Source organism: Erpetoichthys calabaricus, chromosome 1 (assembly GCF_900747795.2).
Source record: "Erpetoichthys calabaricus chromosome 1, fErpCal1.3, whole genome shotgun sequence".
Classification (NCBI taxonomy): Eukaryota; Metazoa; Chordata; class Cladistia; order Polypteriformes; family Polypteridae; genus Erpetoichthys; species Erpetoichthys calabaricus.
The window spans coordinates 76,318,715-76,339,738 of record NC_041394.2 but is presented as its reverse complement, the minus strand read 5'-3'; the positions used below and the strand labels follow the sequence as shown (position 1 = coordinate 76,339,738).

The following is a 21,024-nucleotide window of genomic DNA, read 5'->3' as shown; positions in this document are numbered from 1 at the left end:
TGCTGTGTACTCGTTAGTGGAGCTCCCACAAAACTAGACGAGATGTGTTAAGAATATCATGTAGAAGTAAAGCCATGGGTTGGAGACAATGATTGACAATTTGCCATATTGTTTCATTGTCTTCTGTGACATCTGTGAAAACAAGATTTCCTAAACCAGTCAGGATGAAAGACAAGCCAAAGAAATACATAACCAAATCCAGATAATGACATACAAATACAGTAACATAAACAAATGACTGTCTCAAGCACTTTGTACCAGTGAAAAAAAAAAACAAGGACATCATTTTGAAAATTACGGTTATGGCAAGGAGTACAGTGTCCATTTAAACACTTATATATTGAATGAGAAAATCTTTAGATGGTTCGCCTAGTGCTGCTAATTTGAGTGTTAATTTGTTTCCATTTGAATGTGTAATAGTAGGCTGGAGTACCTTCTGTCTGGAATGTGTAGATTCTTTGTTGTTTGTGCCACACAGTCCAAATTATTTCTGTCAGGTCAATCAGCGGTTTTAAATTACTAAGCCATTACAGTGTGTTTAGCTTGTGAACCCAGTGATGAAGTGGAATCCCATTCAGGGTGGTGCCCATTGCTTCTGGGTTAGACTAAAATTTTCTGTGGCCTTAACCAACAATAGTTGGTTGTTTTAGTATTCCTCTTTTTATTCACTGTCTTTTTATCAATTTTTATCTCATACAGATACAAAATGATTAATTACGACATGTTAATGATTTCTTTCTCCTGTTTATTGTCTGCAGGCTCATCTTAAGCTAAAAGAAACTGCAGTGGAGTGCCAGGCTACCCAGCTAAAGAAGCTTCAGGAACTGTGTGAGAAGTAAGAGAGCCTTAGAAAACAGAACTAAAATTTCTGATAGGTGCCTTAAATAACCTTCCTCTTATGTTAGCTTTCTGTTACTATCTCTTATGTTAACGGGTCGGTTTTGACCCGTGTCTTTAATCAGCCATATTACCCTCAAAACAATTATTTATCATCCAATTTTTTTCCTTACCTCTTGGTTACTTTGTTACGCTTCCTTGTCCATTAAAAGAAGGTTTTTAATATTTTTGCTGTGACCTCATGAGCTTTTACTTTAACAGCATACCTCTCGTTTTCAATTTTAAAAAATGATTAAATGAACCTCAAGAGAATTATTTAAATAAATAAAAGGTTGTTATGTTACCTGACTATTACTGAGAGGTATTAGAACACATCTCTTAAATAAATTTGTTATATATATTTTTTATTATTATATTAATTACTATAGTAACATCTATGGTGTTACGGGTCAAATTTGACCCATATATATTTATTTCAAAGAAAAAGACAAAAAAGTATTTTCAAAAATAACTTTAATATAAATGGAAAGCTAAATAAGTAAATCTCAAAATGTGGATTTGCAAGGTCAAACAAAACAACGAACAATCAAGCAAATCAAACCAATAGAAATGAGGCACTAGTTCCAAAAAACGTCTTTGTGTGCAAGAACATGCATGTGCATTTAGATGCATGTGTGGCAAAAAGTGACACTTTTAGTGTGTTCTTTGGAAATGTATTTTTTGCAGTAGAAGCAGAGTACGTTTGTCTTTCTGTCTTTATTGCTAGGGCAGACCTGACACCTCTTTCTGTTAGAATCAGGTGGCCTCAGTGGGGTTGTGGCTGTGGCCGTGTAGGTTGATGTTGAGGCAGTCCTGGCCAAAGAGGATGCTGGCACTGATGCTCTTTGTGTTGCGGATGGTGTGGAAGGAGTGCTACATGAGCTCTGCAGCTGTCTGACCAAGGCTGCAGCGGCTGGGTCCCGGGGCACCCGTTCCCTTCGCTCAATGTGTGCCTTGACAAGGGAACTTCCTAACTCCTCAAGAAACATTCTCCGCTTGTTTTTTCTGGTTGAGTTCCACCCTAGGTGAATGTGGGTCCACAACACAAATGCATTGTACACAGACACATCTAGAATGTTATAAAACACAACCATTGGCCATCTCCTGGTCATTCTCTGGCAAGTGTAGGTGGCAGTCAGCTTGTCCAGGTTGTCCGCTCCACCTTTGTTTTTATTATAGTCCAAGATAATTATGGGCTTTTTGTCACTTGCTGATGACACAGCTGCGTCTTTGTGAAAAGTGGACATAAGTATCACACTCCGGTGTTTTTTTGGACAATATGAAACAACCGTGGCGGTGTCTGTAAAAGCAAATTTTGAAGAAAGTGGAACCGTGTCCTTCACCGGCAAAATTTCGGCAGGCAACTCAGGTTTATTTTTTTTTTACTGTGCCCACCATGGTAAGTTTCCACCTGAGAAGTTCTTGTCCAAGGTCATAGCTGGTAAAGAAATTGTCACATGTGATATTGTGACCCCGCAGTCCAGTAGTCATATTGAGGACTACACGTTTTTCTTGATTTTTCTCAGGAATGCCACTTGCAAGTTTGTCTGTGTAAATCTGCAGATTCCATGCATAGCTGGTTTTTGCATCACAGGCTGCCCAAATTTTTATGCCGTATTTCCCTGGGGCAGGGACAAAACGTTCATCTACTGTTACCTCTGGCCCTGGGTTGAACATCAGTGGAAGGAGCTGCACCCACCTTTCCCAGACATCCCTGATGGGAGCAAGCTTGTCAGATTTTTCTCTAGTTTCTCTGTTGTCAAATCTAAGGACTCTTGATATCATTCGAAATGACTGAAGTGACATTGTTGCCCGGAAAATATTTCTGCCTGTCGACGCATCCCAGAGACTATCAGTGGCCTCATTGCTGGATTTGTAAACACCAGCAAGAAGAACACCAATATAAGCATCCAGGTATTCCTCATCAATGTCGCCATGAACCTTTTTTCCTTCAAGGTTTGTCATAGCAATCATGACTTTCTTTAGTGACAACAAGGGGGCTCCGCCCCCCGCTCGCCTACCCCCGGTGTTTTGAACCCGTGCCCGCTGGTCAGCCGTAGTTTCAGACGCGCGTTGTAGGAGCTTGCGTTGTTTTGAACCTGTGCTTGCCCTGCTTCTGCGGTTTGAGACGCGCGTTGTAGGCGTATATCTGTCAGTTGAGCTCGTTCGGTTTGAACCCGTGCCTGTTTTGCCTCCGCAGTTTCAGACGGTGGATAGGAAGTAAAGAACGCATTGTATGGCAAATCCCAAAGATTTATTGGAATATCTCTTTATATACAATATTTGTAGTAAAGATGGTTTGTTGTCCTTGAATGATTTTTTGTTGGTATTGGAATATTTATAACTTTAAGTTTAATGTCAGATGAACGCCGAACTCATGAGAAGGCTACATAAAGTTGTCCATGTCCAAATACGCGCTCAGAGAGGTATATGCCAACTCTGTCCATGGTCTGTGCTTGGGATTTGTTTATTGTCATGGCAAATGCAGGTTTACTGGGAAATTGGCGTCGCCCAAGTGTAAATGGCAATTCAAGGGCAGAACTTGTAAGGTGAATTCTAGGAATTAAAACAGTATTGTCAGTATGTGATCCTGTAAGTATTTTTGCTTCAATAACATTGTTTGACATGGTGTTGATGACTAAACTTGTACCATTGCATAAACCCTGTTTAGTATTAACGTTTTTTAATAGCATGACAATTGTTCTGATTTTAAGGTTAAGATTGTGTTGTGGCAATCCGGCTGGGTTAATAGTGTTCAGACATTGTAAAGGGAAATAAAGATGTTCAATGTCGTCTGCAGAATCAATTTTGTCAGTAGTTAGAAAGAGGCGGCTTTCTCCAGGTAGTAATGCAATGACTTGGTTAATTATGTGATCCACATCAATATTCTTTGGACATAATATAGCCCGTCGCGTTAACAGTGGTATCTGGTCTATTGTTTTGGAGGCGTGAGCGCAACTACATTAGTTCTTCCTTGTTTAGCGTTAGTAACATGGATAATGGATTGCAGTTATTGTTAATACGTAGCGTTTTCTGTGGTTCAATTGTTAAAAATGTATGACTGTAATGTGATGATTAAGTTATGCTATATAGTCTTCACGTGTGACGATGACGAACCTTTAATACAGAGTGTTCGTTTATTCTTATTGCCCATCAGGTGTTGTGCCTGTGTCTTGTGTGGGTGCACTGTAAATATTGTATCACTGTAATGTGATTCAAATATGTTGTGGAGTCCGTATTTGTGTGGTTTCTGTACTATATCGTGTTTTTGCTTGTGGGTTATTAGAGGTGCGTGGATCATGCATGTGTAGTGTGTTTGCGTACTGTCTGGCGCTTTCCGTACTCCAATTGATTTGTGACCCTTTCTGGACTGCGTAGTCTGTCCCATTTTGCTTTGGGGTGGCGTATCATGTCGGGTTTGATTTGTGAACCTTTCTCGACTCCGTATTCTGTCCCGTTTTACACTGGGTTTGGGCACTGTAATCTCGGGCTTGATGGGTGACACCGTGTGGACTCCGTAGTCTGTCCCGTTTCACTCTGGGGCATGGGTGTGATTCCTCTTTTTTGTGCTATGGGCTTTGTGTGACGCCTGCGTCTGACTCCTTTTTTTTTGTGTGCTATGGGCATATCCGGTTTACCATTCTCGTTGGAGGGGGGGCTTTGTGTGGCACTTGCGCACTATGTCTTTTGCGTCCACGGGCAGGTCCCTGCGTCCATATCCGGTTTACCATTCTCGTTTAGTAATATGGATGGCATAAACAGATCAAAACATGTCTTGATGTCACTTACTCTCGTCACAGCAAACCTTGTGATTCCAGGGGTCATTTTGATGACATTTGCAGCAGCTGCCCTGCCATGTAAGTCAGGAGGTACTGAGCTCCAACAGATGTTACCACTTTTGGATTTGAACGTTTCAGCAGGAGTGAGTGCAGCTTCAGCATCGGTGTCCTCCTCATCAGATGTGTCTGTGCCTTCTGGTAGATACTCTACAATGTCTTCCTCCTCGGAAACCTGCTCATCTGTATCACTATGCTGTTCTGTGTCCTCTGCCTCATTTTCAGAAAAGATATGATCCAGAGCTTGGCTTACTGTAAATCTTCTTCTCATTTTTGACTGCTGCAAACAGGAGATGTGTACTCTGCAAGTCACCAACGCTAAACTAAGTTTGTCTAATGCAAGCCTTACATGTCTGAACATCTCTGTCTTTGTTTGTTTGTTTTGTTTGTTCAGGTAAGGAGACACACAGGCAAAGAGAGAAGTCCCTCAAAGTGTGTTTATGATTTTTGTTTTGACCCTAACTATTGTTTTATAACCTTAAATTATAACTGGGTCAAAACTGACCCTACCAACACAAAGGTAATAATTTTCACCAGAGCATTTTATAATTTAGTACAATTGTTTTTTTTTGTTTTATTTTAATTAAATACAGATTCCTGACACAGTCAAAAAGCCTTGATGCAATAAACAAAATTAGGTAGTAGTTTTATGCATTTAAAAAGTAAAACGGGTCGGTGCTGACCCTAACACAAGAGGAAGGATAAAATAATTGTACAAAACAAGTAAGACTTATCAATGCTTACATTGTTGGTCTGCAGTGGGTTGGCACCCTGCCCGGGATTGGTTCCCTGCCTTGTGCCCTGTGTTGGCTGGGATTGGCTCCAGCAGACCCCTGTGACCCTGTGTTCGGATTCAGCGGGTTGGAAAATGGATGGATGGATGGATACATTGTTGGTTTCTTTGAATAAAATGGCCAGTGTTAGTGAGGCTGTGATACCCTAGCAAATAGCCACTGCATTGCCATATTATCCTGTACCAATGCACATTTAGGATACCGAGTGCTTCTTTTTATAAGTAAAATGACTGAGTGGAGTCCTTGTGCTTCTCTGTATCAGCTAGAAGGTGTTGTGACCTTTTGCTTACCCCCTTGTGGTCTAGCCATCCGACTTCTCCCTGCATAGAGAGTCAGGCATCCCTGGCCCCAACTGGTTATTTAAACCTTAATTCCTCAAAGGAACTTTGCATAATTCCTCCTGGTGTCAACACACCTTCTCCTTCTTTTTCTCTCTCTCATCTCTACCAGTTGTACGTGTGGGTTGTAGAGTTTATAGCCCCCACCAGCGTCCCTCCTTTTGCATGGGTGTGATGACTAACCGCACTACAACAAGTGGATGTTTCCCTCATATTCTTATTGGCAATACAGGACCTTAGTAACCTCCACACTGTTAGTGTAGCCTTTATTTTATGGTAAGTTAGTGAAAAGCTCTTCAGTGGTATTATTCTAAATCTAAATCCTTAATTAATGAGTATATTTACAGAATCAATTCTATTTACAATGCCATTGTACAGTACATTCTTAGTATCTTACATTTCATTTGAGAGATTACACAGGACATGCTTTTGTGAAACATTCTTGGCAATTATGATAGCTTCAGGCCGAACAGGAATTTGGAGAAACGTTAAATTACATTTTATTGAATGTGGTGTTTGTTCACTTAACCCCTTATCCACTAAGGCCTTTTTGGCATTATTGTACCTAAATTACATACCCCAAAAAATGTTTATTACTGTGCTTTTGTAGTAAAGGAGCTACAGATGACTGAAGAATAGCAAGTTCAATACTTCAAGTGGAAAAAAAAGAATATGATTAAAAACCATTGTTTATTCCTATATGAGCTAAATAAAACCAAAAAAATATTTGTGCCAAGTTTAGATGTTATACCCCATACTATTACAAAGTTGTTCTGTTTGACACAAGGTGTCCCCAGTTTGGCAACATTTTGTCTCTTGCACCTAGACCAGTGTTTCTCAAACTCGGTCCTGTGGCTGCAGGTTTTTGTTCCAACCAGATTCCTAATCAGTGACAACACCTGATAACACTGAGCTCATTTAATTAGCTGGTTTTTTTTTTTCTTTTATTTGACATTCAGAAAAGCATAGCAGCATGATTTTTACATTTATAAGACATTTATAAAATTTCTGCTTTTGCTATAGATTTAAATGCTTAACTTTCTTTTGTTGATTTCATTATACTTTGCCCTTTCTCTGTGAAGTTTTTCCCCCTTTCGTTGTATCTTAATAATGACAACTTAAAACGAGCAGATCAGATACGCTGGCAAACAACACTGAATAATCAAAGGCTGCAACTACTTTAGCGTCAGACCCACTAATTAGTAAATAATGGATTAATTAAACAATTAGAACACCTAGAACAGTAGAATGAAAATCAAGATGAAAATACTGTTAAAAAGAAAAAAATACATTATTCCCATATAACTGCCTGGTACATTTTAATATTTTTTTTTTTAGCAAACTTAGTTTTCTAATTAATATATTGTTCCCTAAACACATCCATCCATCCATCCATTTTCCAACCCGCTGAATCCGAACACAGGGTCACGAGGGTCTGCTGGAGCCAATCCCAGCCAACACAGGGCACAAGGCAGGAACCAATCCCGGGCAGGGTGCCAACCCACCGCAGTCCCTAAACACAGAACTTGGGAAATATCAGTTCACTTAATTAGCCCAGGAGTTCAATTAAAAACAGAAGCTGGTTGGAACAAAAACCTGCAGCGACAGGGGGTCCCAGGACCGACGTTGAGAACCCCTGACCTAGACAATCTCTCAAATCAAGTTTTGCAGTTGTAGTTTTATATCTACTATATATATATATGTGTTGTTAGATATTCAGATTCTTATTCCGTTTTTAAGTTAAACTAAAATATCAAGAAAGTTGTTTGTATTTAGGTGATTTAGTTAGCTGAAGGTCAAGTAATGATGACCCATTGCATACCACTTTAGTTTTCACGTGATTTTTCTGGTTATTTAAATTAGTCATTTTTTAAAAAAAGTTCTTTTATCTATAAGAATGTCAGTTAAAACTAATGGATCGTTTATTTAGTCTCTTATAAATACTCATCAAGCATAGTGGACCTCAGTTTAATGGGAATACTCTAATCGGTAAGAGAGTAAATATTTTTGATAGATACTTTATTAATCCCAAGGAGAAATTCACATACTCCAGCAGCAGCATACTGATACAAAAAAAAAAAAAAAACAATATTAAATTAAAGATTGATAACAATGCAGGTATAAACAGACAATAACTTTGTATAATGTTAACGTTTACCCCCCCGGGTGGAATTGAAGAGTCGCATAGTTTGGGGGAGGAACAATCTTCTCAGTCTGTCTGTGGAGCAGGACAGTGACAGCAGTCTGTCGCTGAAGCTGCTCTTCTGTCTGGAGATGACACTGTTTAGTGGATGCAGTGGATTCTCCATTATTGACAGGAGCCTGCTGAGCGCCTGTCACTCTGCCACAGATGTCAAGCTGTCCAGCTCCATGCCTTCCTCACCAGTTTGTCCAGGCATGAGGCGTCCTTCTTCTTAATGCTGCCTCCCCAGCACACCACAGCGTAGAAGAGGGTGCTCACCACAACAGTCTGATAGAACATCTACAGCATCTTATTGCAGATGTTGAAGGACGCCAGCCTTCTAAGGAAGTATAACCGGCTCTTTTATTCTCATTTCATGATTTTTACTCTGTTAAGTAATAATTAATTTTTCTTTTACATATTTATAGAATTTCGTGATTTGGCTGCAACTGGGGGTTGGGTACCAAAGTTGCCAGGGGGCTTGGTACCCTAACATATATACATCATCTTCTGCTGCAGTTCCCCCACAGAAATTCACTGCGTTTTTATTTATTTTTCTTGTTGTGGTTGCTTTTTTCTTACATGTCACATTTGGAATAAAGAAAGTAAACTTTCATACCAGCTTCTTCCAGTGCTTTACAATGCCTTTCCTGGCAGCCCTAAGCACAGAGCTAGTCATACTGACACATACACCTAAAACAGTGCTTCTCAGACACTTTGGAGTCACAGGTGCCAGTCACTAGGTCACAAGCACATGAGACTTGTTAATGGTACAACCCGCTACACCCCCCGCCATCAACACTGAAGGGATTAACAGAGCTGTGTGAGGCTATTTATCCTGTTTCTAATTTGACGTCTTTATTCAAGGTGACGTATGACATTTTGGCAACATTTCTATTGGTTTTCAAATAGGAGTACAGGTAGGTCAAGTGACTTGCTCAGGGTCACACAGCATCAGTAGCAGGGCTTGTACCCACAACCTCAGGATATGAAGTCCAAAGCCTACACCGCACTGCCTGCCTGTGGCTGTTTGGCAGCTTAAATAAATAATTGCCACTTTCACATCTTCGGCATGGGGGGTTGAGTGGTAGCGTGACAAGAGCGGTTCCTGTGCGTGATGCGGGCGCAGACAGCCCTGCACTTAGGTGTAGGATTGCCTGTGACCCTAATTGATGCCGGGAACTGCTGATTACCACAGCTGTGCCACGTCCCCATTTTAAAAGGGAAGCGTGAGTGCAAGAGAGGGGAATCAAGGATTGAAAAAGACAACAAAAAATGAACAAACGTTAAAGAGAGAGAGGAGGCGGAAGGAGCTGGTGTGAGCAAGCAGAAGGCTCGAGGGAAAGAAAGCAGGTAGCTGGGAAAGAAAGCCCAATGAGTAGAGCGAGAGGCTGACACCGGGGCCTGAAGGAGTGATCTTTGGCTGAGAAACTTGGGGAGCCAGAGCAATGAGCGTTAAAAGGTGCAACTCGCAGTAGAAGAGGAGGCTTGGTAGGAGAGCTCCAATGTGAGTGCCATGGTCGTTGGGGTCCCAAGCCTAGGTCCCCAGAGAAAGAAGTCTTACCGTTGCCTTGTGACGGCAGGGACCCGGACCTGTGGAAGGCCAGCTGCGTTTGTCAGTAGGGCGACTCCTCTGCTGCAAGGCCAGTTTGGGATAAGCAGAAGAGCCATCTGTGAGGAAGAAGGCACCGGGCTTTTTAGTTAACATTTTTAACCTCGTTTTTAATGGATTTATTTATTTTCAGTTTAACCTCCACCTCACCTTTGTTTTAATTGGATTATTTATTTACTGTTTTACCTTTTTCAGAGAGAAGAAGGATCTGCAAAAAATTCTTGACCGGAAACGACAGAATAGCATTACAGAGGCCAAAATCCGTGACCGCCAGAAAGCAGAAGGGTAAACATCTTCTATTTGTTGGCTCATTTGGAATGCAACTTGTTCAAAGAAATTTAATTTTATCTGGGCAGAATATTGAACTACCTAGTGTGCCACACTTTCCTTGGTAGTAGGATTACAGTTAAGGTACACATATTGAAACTTTTTCTTAATATCAGCCATCCATCTATTAATTTCCTAACTTACTTATTCAGGTCAGAATTGCAGGCGGCTTCTGCCTGTCCCTGTACCATCAGGCACAAGGTGGAAACCAAATTCAGATGGGGTACCAGTCATTTACAGGACACAATCACACACACACTGTCCTGTCGAAGGAGTTGCCAATTAAACCAACTGTATGTCTTAGTGATGTGGGAGGAAAGCTGGAAAAGATCCCACACAGAGACAAAAACACAGCAGAGAATTACACACAGACAGTACCCAAGCACTGGACTCTGGAGCTGAGAAGCAGCAGCACCTCCCTTGTCTTGATACAATGCATACAATTTCAGTTTCCTTATGTTTATATATCACATAGCATTTAGTGCTCCTTACACATATAATATATAAAATACTGGGTCACTTAAAAAAAAACATCTTTGTAGAGAGCAATGTAATACAAATGTTGTTGGTAGAGAGGTCTACATTTTTTTTAGTAATCAGCAGTTTCATTTTTCTGTTTCAAATCAGATGCCCACTGTCACTTAGTAGAAGACACAGAGAGGATACTTTGCATTCAACAGATAAAGATTTTCAGTCAGTCTTATGTGCATTACAAAATTATTCCTTTGGGGGGAAAAAAGAAACATTATGAACATATGGGAAATGCAAAACATTTTAAATGGTTGGGCACCAACAATTATGTACTTCAGAGATTTAAAAAAAAGTCTTTGCTTGAATAATGCAAACTGATATAGCCCTTTATAATTCTCTACCATGTTCTGTCTCTGTCACTTTTCAACAAGTAAGAATTTATCAGTCCTTCATCTCCAGTAACTTTCTAGTGTACTGGTTTATAGGTAGACCTGTAGGCAGAGCCAAGGTAGAGTTTAGTGAAATCTGGGACAAATATGGAAGTGAAAAAGCAGGCAATTTAAATTTGTTGTCAAAGGTTCTTTCTATTCCCATTCCCCCTTGAATTTAGATCATCTATTTAACTTTCTCCAATAATGTATCAAGTTTGCATTAATTTAGATTATGATTAGCAGATACACTTGCTTCTTGAAACTGCTTCTGCTAAATGTACACTTAAATCCCATATTCTTCTGGAAATATGTTAAAAATTGTGATATTAATTTAGTTTTTTACAAGGTTAATTGTTTATGCTATGCTAATGATCCCTAATATTGTATCTGTGATCACATGACACATAATAATAGCCACCTTCTCACATGTTGTTTTTTTTAATGTGACTTTTCTGTGATCCAAATAAGCAAAGCTGTTTATATTCTTCAAAAAACATCTAAATATTCTTAGACACTAAATACATAATGGAAATAGTCCTAAGGAGTAAAAAAAATGTAAAACATATGGTAAAGACACATTATATTGTGTAATTTATTGCAGCTGTTATGGGAAGAAGTATTTACTCACAGAAGCTTAGTTTGTGTTGTATTATACTACTGTACTGTATATGTGTGTGTTGACATATACTACTCAGTTTTAGTATAATTTCCACATTTTTTCAGCTTTCAATGTCACATGTTGAATTAATGAGAAAAAAACAAACTCTAAAGCATGAATATGCACTGTGTACAAGTAAATGAAAGTGACATCTTTGTAGGCTACAAACATTAATTAGGAACAAAAATTGTAATACACACATTGTGTACATGTTAACAGTCCCAGTTACCTCAGTTAATATAACAGTAAGTACTGGTACATCCTTGCTAACACCCTCCCCTTGGTGTAAAAACATCTTTTGGAAGTCTTGGACCATTGTATATTTGTAAACTGTTATTAGGTTTTCAACTGTTGTATCCTACTGTTTGCACGTCCTCAGCCTTTTAATCCTCCTACTTTCGCTGCATTGTTCAAAAGAAGCAATTTACTTGCCAGTGTGTGCTCATTAAGCTAAATGGTGTGGATTATTTGTCTCTTCCACAAATTTAACCATTTAAAATAAGTAGGAAAGCACATCGTTACACATTGACATCATCACAGCCCATTATGAAATTTTTAAATACAATTTTCTACATCATAAATCAAGTTCGGAAGTTTTAAGATTGGAATTGATAGGAGATTTTAGATAAGACTTCTGTAAACTAAGTTTCATTAAAACTACAAAAATTTTTAAAAAAATCTAAAGATGGATTTGGCAATGGTTATATCCTGTCTAAGAACAGTAACATGAGATCTATAATACCATCACATTATTAATGCCTTATTTTTCATCTTTCTCGTAAACGGTAAGTGCCTCCTACTCTTTGTCATGTAGATCTAATGAAAGCACTCCCAAATCCCTCATATGTTAGACTGCCTTTTATATCTATGAACTAAGGCAACAACACAGAGTACCATCATAGGCACAATTTAAAAATTTATTAATCATGTATTATAGGTAATTTGCCCAAAATATGAGCAGAGTACCAATCTGTTGCTTAAAATAATACAACTTTGATGCCATTGCTTGCTTGCTGCTGGCACCTTTCCTTCTTTTACTCAGATATCGACAGCATTAACTAAGAAGGCTAGGGCAATGAGGACACATAAACAAGAAAGGTACTGTATGTGCAAAACAGTGCTTGTATATTTAATTACAATTAAGTCTGCATTGTCCAAGTAAATAGTGCAGTACAATCCTATTAATACATTATCCAATAAAAATATTAAAGTGCAGAAGATAAAACCTGCAATAAATAATCCACCCATTTCAGAAATAAAAAAAATCAGATATTGAACTCTTGTTGGTCCGTCTGAGACCTCACTATGTACTGTGGGAATTTTCTCACATCATCGTCATTGTTTACACTCCTCCACAGGCAGAGCCCAGAGTGGCGTGTGACGTCACGCACAAGACTGTGACAAAATTGCAGACCCAACACCCTGATGCTTTTATTGTTATATCGGGATTGCAATCATGTCAACATTTCCTCCCACTTGGCTGGTTTTACACAGTACGTTGACTGTTCCAAGTGGGAAAATAAAACACTGGACCTGTGCTATGCCAACATCAAGGAGGCCTAAAGTGCTTCTGCATTACCATCACTTGGTAAATCAGAGCACAGTCTGGTATATTTGGGGCAAGTATACAAACCCTGTGTTATTAGGCAGCCTATTAACTATCCAGTCATTCAGGTAGTGGACACCCGAGGCCAGAGATTCTCTTATGGACTGCTTTGAGTGTACAGATTGGAATATACTGCTGGAGTTACAGGAGAATAGTACAGACACTAACATTGACAGGACAACTGTCTTCACATTGGACTACATACATTTCTGCAGGGATATTGTAAAAGCAAAAACTATTTAGTGCTTTCCCGACAATAAACCTTGGATTACCAGTAACATCAAGAAACTCCTTAACCCACAGAAGGAGGCTTTCATTGCTGGCGATAGGGAGAAGCTTAAGCTGGTAGAGCACAACGTGAAGAAGATGAGGACCTTAAAGCAGGCAAAACTGGACAATATAGGAAAATAGGAGATGAGGCTTCAACACAACATCAACAAGGTGTGGAGGGGAATGAAGACCATTACTGACTATAAAGAGAAGAGGAGCCATGCAACATCAAAGTATGAGAACAAGCCCAATGAGTTTAACTTGTTTAACATACAACAGGTTTGACATGGTGTCCAGCACCAGCTTTATGTCACAGAATGGGTCACCTGTTCCTTCTCCCACCACTGCAGAAACAGATTTTGTTCCTCATCATTGCTGCACCCCTTACATTGTTGATGCAACATCTGCTACAGGTGAGAGTACAGCTGAGGAGACTATGCCCTGGAAAGGCAGCTGATCCAGATGGCATGTGTCCCAGGCTGCAGGAGTGTGCAGGTCACCTTGCCCTGCCTCTACAGATATTGTAACGGCTTGAGTCTTCAAAGTGGAAGGGTTCCAGCCCTGTGGAAAACATTGTCTTGTGCCTGATTCCCAAAGTTGGGAGACCAACTGAAATAAATGACTACCAACCGGTGGCCCTCACATCACATGTCATGAAGACACTGGAGCAGCTGCTTCTGCATCACCTCAGACCACAAGACCAGTATACACTGCATCCCGTACAGTTTGCATACCAGAAGCACATTAGTGTTGAGGATGCAGTCCTCTACATGCTACACCAGACTCCTTTTTGGATGAAATGGGTAGTTATGTAAGGATTATGTTTAGATTTTTCGAGTGCATTTAACACCATCCAGCCCTCCATTCTTAAAGATAAATTGGAGAGAATTGGTGTGGATTCCACCTTCACTTCTTGAATTCATAACCACCTGACTGGACAACTGCAGTTTATGAAACTGGGGAACTGTCTCCGGGACAGTAGAGAGTAATGTTGAGGCATTACAAGGGACTGTTTTGGCTCCATTCCTGTTCAGATTATACCCAGCAGACTTTAAATATAACTCGGACTTTTGCCACATTTAGAAGTACTCTGATGATACAGCTATTGTGACGCGTATAAGGAACGGGCAGGAAGGGAAATATAGGGATCTGATTGGAGCTTTCAGTGACTGGAGCAATAAGAACTGCCTGGTTTTGAATACAACAAAGACCAAGGAGATGATTGTTGATTTCCACAGATCTAAGCTCCCCTTCAGCCTGTTAACATCCAAGGGGAGGACATTGAGGTGGTCTTTGTTCTATCAGACAGTTTTTGCCAGTGTCCTCTTCTTTGCTGCCATTTGTTGGGGAGGCAGTATGATGGATAAAACAGGAAGAAGCTGGACAAGCTGGTGAAAAAGGCCGGCTCAGTGCTGGATTCTCTGGACTCCGTGGCAGTGGTAGTGAAAAGATGTATAGTGAGGAAGGTACAGGCCATCCTTGACAATAGTAGTCATCCTCTCCACAACATTTTAGCAGGTCAGAGAAGTAAACGTAGCAGTTTTCTTCTCTCTCTGTTCTGTAGAACAGGACACTTTAGAAGATCATTTGTTCCTACTGGTGTGAGATTTTATAACTCTGTTGTCGAAACAAGCGATTCCTGACCTGGCCACCACTCTGCCTTATGACGTTATAACAATTGACCATTTGTACTTTTTACCATTTATTTATTTATGTTTTGTTCTCCTTTTTTTGTAACTACCTATCTATTTAGGAATAAAATCACAAACAGGATCATCTTCACTCATTACATCCCAGTGCTCCACCCCTTGTCTCCCCTGCTCACCCACATGGGTGTGCTCAGCAGGGCTAAGGCTCCCAGCAATTGCTGACAACCTTCTCTTTGTTCCCGTCCTGACCAGCATTCTGCATCTGTTGGAACCAACACTTGAGTCCAGCTCCCGCATCCCACCCCCTTCCTTTGGCGTCTGCAGGCACCAGGGAGCCTGAGCAATCTCCCTGCTCAGTACAATTGATCTTACCAAGAACTCTCTTGGTTTCTGTTCCTTCCATTCTTTTTTCTCAGTCTCTCACTCAGACTCCTCTTACCCTCAGTAAGTGCAAGTGTGTCAATGACCCGCGGACTGCTAATGAGGAATCCTACTTAACTGATTGTTCACGTGCTAATGTGAGTAGACAATTTCCTCATTAACCATTCCAGGGCTTTACAAATCTGCGGCTGCACACACCTGCAGCCATGGAGCCTGAGCCATACTGTTTTTCAACGTTGCACCACCACAGACACCTTACATGCGTCACCAAAACAACCTGGTAATAAGTTACTGGGTGGCTCTCTATCTTAATGTCTTGATTAGTCTCTGATCTGATGTGGGCCAGCATGGCCAATTATTCAGCATGCTGTCTGTTTAGGACAGCAGAGATGGCTTCTTGTCAGCATAGAAAATGACAGATAGAGAGAGAAAGTACGCATCTGTCTCAGCATTGATTTAAAGGAATCCTGTGGCTTCTTGACACACCTTATTGAATCAGTTTGGGATGCATTAATCAAAGAAACAGTTCATGGGGATTTGGCTCTTGGTTAGAAGCAGATCAATGCAAAGTCTTTTACACCTCCCCAGTCCAGATGCTGGCCTTTTAATGTCATAGCCACCTGTATTTCCCCAGGCTAGCTGGTCAGTCAATTCCTGCTTTGAAATTTCAAGGGCTACCTGCTTGCAAAGACTGGCTTAAACAGAACATAAAAGTTTAAAGACAATAAAAAAACATAATTTGCAGAAATACTTAAAATGCTTGATATTGCCAATTTTTTCTCTCCACTACAACTGTACATTCTTTATATACACAAATTGGAACAGAAGAATTTCAGTTTGATTAAACACATTATGACAATAATTGAAATATGGCCAGTTGACAACAGAGGAGACAATAAAACACAAACTCCAGTCAATAATAAACTCTAGTCCCGGGGTACTCAATAGGCGGACTCCGGTCCGCATCCGGACCCAAATACGGTTAAATCTGGACCGACGCCAAAACAAACATGCAAATTTAATCATAATCCAAATGAGTTCTCAATGAAGTGCGCAATTGTGATTCCGCGCGATATATCTTTGAGGTTTCTACTCGGTTTGGTTGCTTCATCTATGTCCAATCACAGCAGTTGTAACAGTATCGTTCCCACTACTCCCCGCCTCCCCCCCAATACTCGCTCGCTCATTCACGGCAGCCAGATTTATGTACCGGTCACATGCTCTGGGTCAGGCCGGTGAACAGGCAGTCTCATCACTCGCAGGCAGTGCAAATTTCGATAACTGAATTTTTTTTTGCTGACTGAAAGTGAAGATGGCTGGCTCAAGACAGTACATTGATAAGAAAAGAAAAGTTGATTTTGAAAACCGCGAATGTAAGAGTGAGTGGACAGAAAAATATGCGTTCGTGCTCCCCGTGGGAAGCAGAAAACCAATGTGTTTAATCTGCAACGAGACGGTAGCAATAATCAAAAGTGGTAATGTGAAACGCCATTATGAAACCAAGCATGCACATTTTGAACAAAATTACCCTCAGAACTCAGAGGTAAGGACCATAAAAATAATCCAGCTGAAATCATGATATGAAGCTACAAGCAGTGTAATAGTTAGATCAGCCACACAACAGGAGCGGGCAACAGAAGCCTCACTTAGAGTAGCATGGGTCCTGGGAAAAAACAAGAAACCCTTCTCTGATGCTGAAGTAGTCAAAGAGTGTATGAGTGAAGTGGTGACTGCACTGTTTGAAGGGACTCAAAAGGATGAAATAATCCAGAAAATAAACCAAATACCCTGTTCTGATTCCACTGCTGCAAGACGAGCTGAAATACTCGCTGATGATTTGCTTGAACAACTTAGTTCTGCTATAAAAAAAGCCAAATTCATTTCATTGGCTGTGGATGAATCCACAGATATCACGGACAATGCACAACTCATGGTCTTTGTCAGATTTTTTGATGAAGAAAAGGGAGAATTTCATGAAGATGTTTTGGGTCTCACAAACCTCCATGGACACACAAGGGGGGGATGATATCTATGAAGCAGTGACACAGATGCTTAGAGACAGAGCGATAGACCTGAAGCATGTTGTTTCCATTGCTACTGATGGCGCACCATGTATGATTGGGAAAGAGAGGGGATTAGTGTCACGCTTGAGAACTCACCACCCTGACCTCATGGCATACCACTGCATAATTCACCAGATGGTTTTGTGTGCCAGCCTTGGAGAAAGGTACTCAGAAGTAATGACAACAGTCATGAAACTAGTCAATTATCTGATAGCATCCTCTGCTTTGCAACATCGTTTATTGCGCTCATTTCTAATAGAGGTGAATGCAACATTTGATGATTTGCTCCTTCACAACAATGTCCGGTGGCTTAGTAAAGGCAAGGTACTGGAGCGTTTTTGGGCACTGCGGAAAGAGCTGGAGACATTTCTGTTGGATCAGAAGAGTGCAAAAGCCACACCGTTTGTGGATTTCATGAAGAATGACGAGAAAATGGAAATTGTTGCTTTTCTAACGGACATTACTTCCCATCTTAATGACCTTAATATGAAGCTCCAAGGCAAAAACAGCACAGTGTGTGACCTCATGTTAGCTGTCCGTGCTTTCCAGAGGAAGCTGGAGGTGTTCAAATGTGACTTACAGCAGGACCTGCTTCACTTCCCAAGACTTTTGGATCAGACTGCAGGAAAACATCACCATCACAATTATGCTGAATTCCTGGACAAGCTGATTAAAAATTTCCAAACTCGCTTTGAAGATTTCCCTTTGGGAAAACAAGTCTTGCTGTGCATCGAAAATCCATTTCTTGTCAAAAATATTGCAGAATTCTCAAATGAAGCCACAAAAGTCTTCCAATGGGCCAGTGCTGCTTCTCTGCAAACAGAGTTAATTGAGCTACAAGAAAACCTAGCACTGCAGGAATCTCACTGTGACCTTGTCACCTTCTGGACAAAGATGGTTACTGCGGCAGGTGTTCCTCTCCTGCAGAAGATGGCCCTTCAAATTCTTACAATGTTTCCCTCAACGTACTGCTGTGAATCTGCCTTTTCCACTATGAACATGGTGAAAAACACATACCGCAACACCCTCACCAATGAACATTTACACCAGTGCCTCCGCCTTGCCCTCACACCTTTTATGCCCAAGTTCAAACAACTGGTGGCACAAAGAAGGTGTCACCTTTCACACTAAAAGGCCTACCATGTCATTTTTTTGTGTATAGTTCTAAAGTTTGGGGATTGCCTTTTTTTGGAGTTCTCTATTTGGAATTTGACCGTCACTTTTCCGGACCTCAGACTGAATGGAAATTTAGTAAGTGGACCTTTCAAATTTATATTTGAGTAGCCCTGCTCTAGTCTGAAAATGAACCTTTGTTGAGTCCGCAAACACATACCAGACAAAGTCATGGATCTTAGGATCAATGCCAACTGACTGCACAACCTCTCCTGTGCATTGTATAATATTATAAGCATATGATGGATGTCTGATGAAAATATTAAACCCTTTCGTCCTTGAATCCCAAAGCTTTCAATATATTTTGTGTCACTTCCCACCAGAAGGGTTTAGTAAGTTAGCAGTAGCACCACATGCCACAGCAGGATAATGAGAAAAGAAGTAATATAGGAGGGTCACAGTTAGTAATTATTATCATGCTTGTATTTTTGTGCAAACAACCAACAAAGCTAAAATTTAAATAACCATGCAGCTGTAATCAAGGTATGCTATACTGAAGTACTGAATCTTTAACCTGGATTTACATGCTGAGATGGATGTGGCATCTCTTACACATTAAGCAAATCTTTCCAGAGCTTTGAGGCACTGTAGCTAAAAGCTTCTCATGAGATTGCAATGTGTGCTGTGGTATTTACTTTTAAATGCAGTTAAGTAAGTAGAGCCTAAGCCGTTTAAAGTTTTATCTGAATAAAGGTTTTTGACAAGAGTTCTCTAGCACTGTGAATTGTTTCTTGATTGTGGGATGTTGATTTGAAATCATTGTCAGCCGACAAATTTTTATACTGCTTCCTGCTTTACAAAGAAAACAGATGGTTCCAATAAGTACTTGTTTCAAGTTCATATCAACTTTAGTAGCATACAAAATTGGATTAAGTGTTGAAATATATGTAAGTAATAATGTCTATCTTTTTTTGCAGTGAACTGATTAAGATTAATAACAAACACATAACGGAGTCTGTCAGTTTCTTACGTTGTGTAAGTTATATTATAGCATCTTTTCTCTTCTGTTTTTATTTTATGCAACACTAGAATTTGTATGGTGTATTATATTGATGAGCACTTTATGTGTTACTTTTTGCAGCTTGATGAAGCACAAAAAAAGCGACAGGAAAAGCTGGTTCATGAGCATCAGGGAATTTTGCAGCAAATTTTAGAAGATTATCCACAGGTAAGAAGTTAAACTTGAACTGAGTTAATCTATTACTTGTGATTCCCGTTGCCAAAGAGAAACAAGGTAAATACATACCTCAATTAACCTTTGTTTATGTAAGGGTAGATTAAGTGTTAAATTTCATTATAATATGCCCTCATTTATGTGGTTATTCTCTCTATTGAATTCTTTACTGGATGGTTAGCAGTTCCCTCTCCATTTTTCAATGACCTCTTGAATCTATATCTTTAGCTTTGTTAATTCAGGTCATTTTATGGTAGGAAAGCTACAATCTGGTTTTTTTTTTTAAATAACAATATTACAGTAGAAATGCATCATATTCTAAGATAATAAGAAAGGATGAACATTTGACACATGTAGCATGATTTTATTAAAAAGAAAACATCTAAAAGCCACATCAAAATTGTTGTGAAACTTCAGCTGGTGGAACAGTTTATGCTATGTATACAAATGTTTACATAGAATATTACATAATTTCACAAAAACAATGTAACTGCCGCAATCCCCATTTGGGGATCATGTACTTTTACCCGCCTAGTAACGCCTTCTGTCAGTCACGTAGAAAAACTGGATGTTCACGTGCTCCAGAAGGATGTTCCTGTGAGAGGGAACCTAAAGTGACCACGTGCATGCAGTGTGTTGAGCACATGAGCTCATTTTACCAGTCCATTCAGCGATTTTCATCAGAAAAGTGAAACGTTTTTTGAAATCAGAAAAGACGTTATCCACCAAGGCTAATTTTGGTGACTGTGAATTTATCTTGATTCTTGGTGAGTGTTGAATGTGATAGTAGCACTTTTTTCATGTCACTCTAATTTGGATGGATACAATGGACCCAAATACCTCAAGCCCTGTTTGGGGCTCATAGCTGATATTGACTAGAATTTCAGCAAATACTTCGTGATTGCGTTTTATAGGAAATGGCTCAACATAGGCATCCTTCTTTGAAAGAAATTCGATGATATTATAAATGCCAATGAGTTTTGGATTCTGACAATGAAGATGACGACAATGGTTCTATAGATATTGTGGAAATTCCTCCAGAACAGGTCAATGAAGTTTCTAACAATGAAGATATCAATTAAGACATTATTGATGTTCCCAAACTTGTTGAAATTCATTCTGCAACAGGAAGGGATCAAACTGCTATAGTAGACCTGGCTGTGCCATCAACAAGTATAGCTAC

General features: G+C 39.9%; 1 protein-coding gene across 9 annotated transcripts in view; it reads left to right on the top strand.

Moving 5' to 3' along the window:
* Positions 1-21,024, top strand: part of plcb3 (phospholipase C, beta 3 (phosphatidylinositol-specific)) — a 357,037-nt gene that overhangs the window by 320,308 nt on the left and 15,705 nt on the right. For 8 of the 9 annotated variants that reach the window (XM_051920110.1, XM_051920112.1, XM_051920124.1 and 5 more), the window contains 4 exons: positions 759-835; positions 9,834-9,923; positions 19,585-19,642; positions 19,749-19,835. In XM_051920110.1, the coding sequence (XP_051776070.1) occupies positions 759-835; positions 9,834-9,923; positions 19,585-19,642; positions 19,749-19,835 (312 nt within the window). Of the gene's footprint in view, positions 1-758; positions 836-9,833; positions 9,924-19,584; positions 19,643-19,748; positions 19,848-21,024 lie in introns of those variants that run through there. The other variant, XM_051920136.1, reaches the window with a different exon arrangement.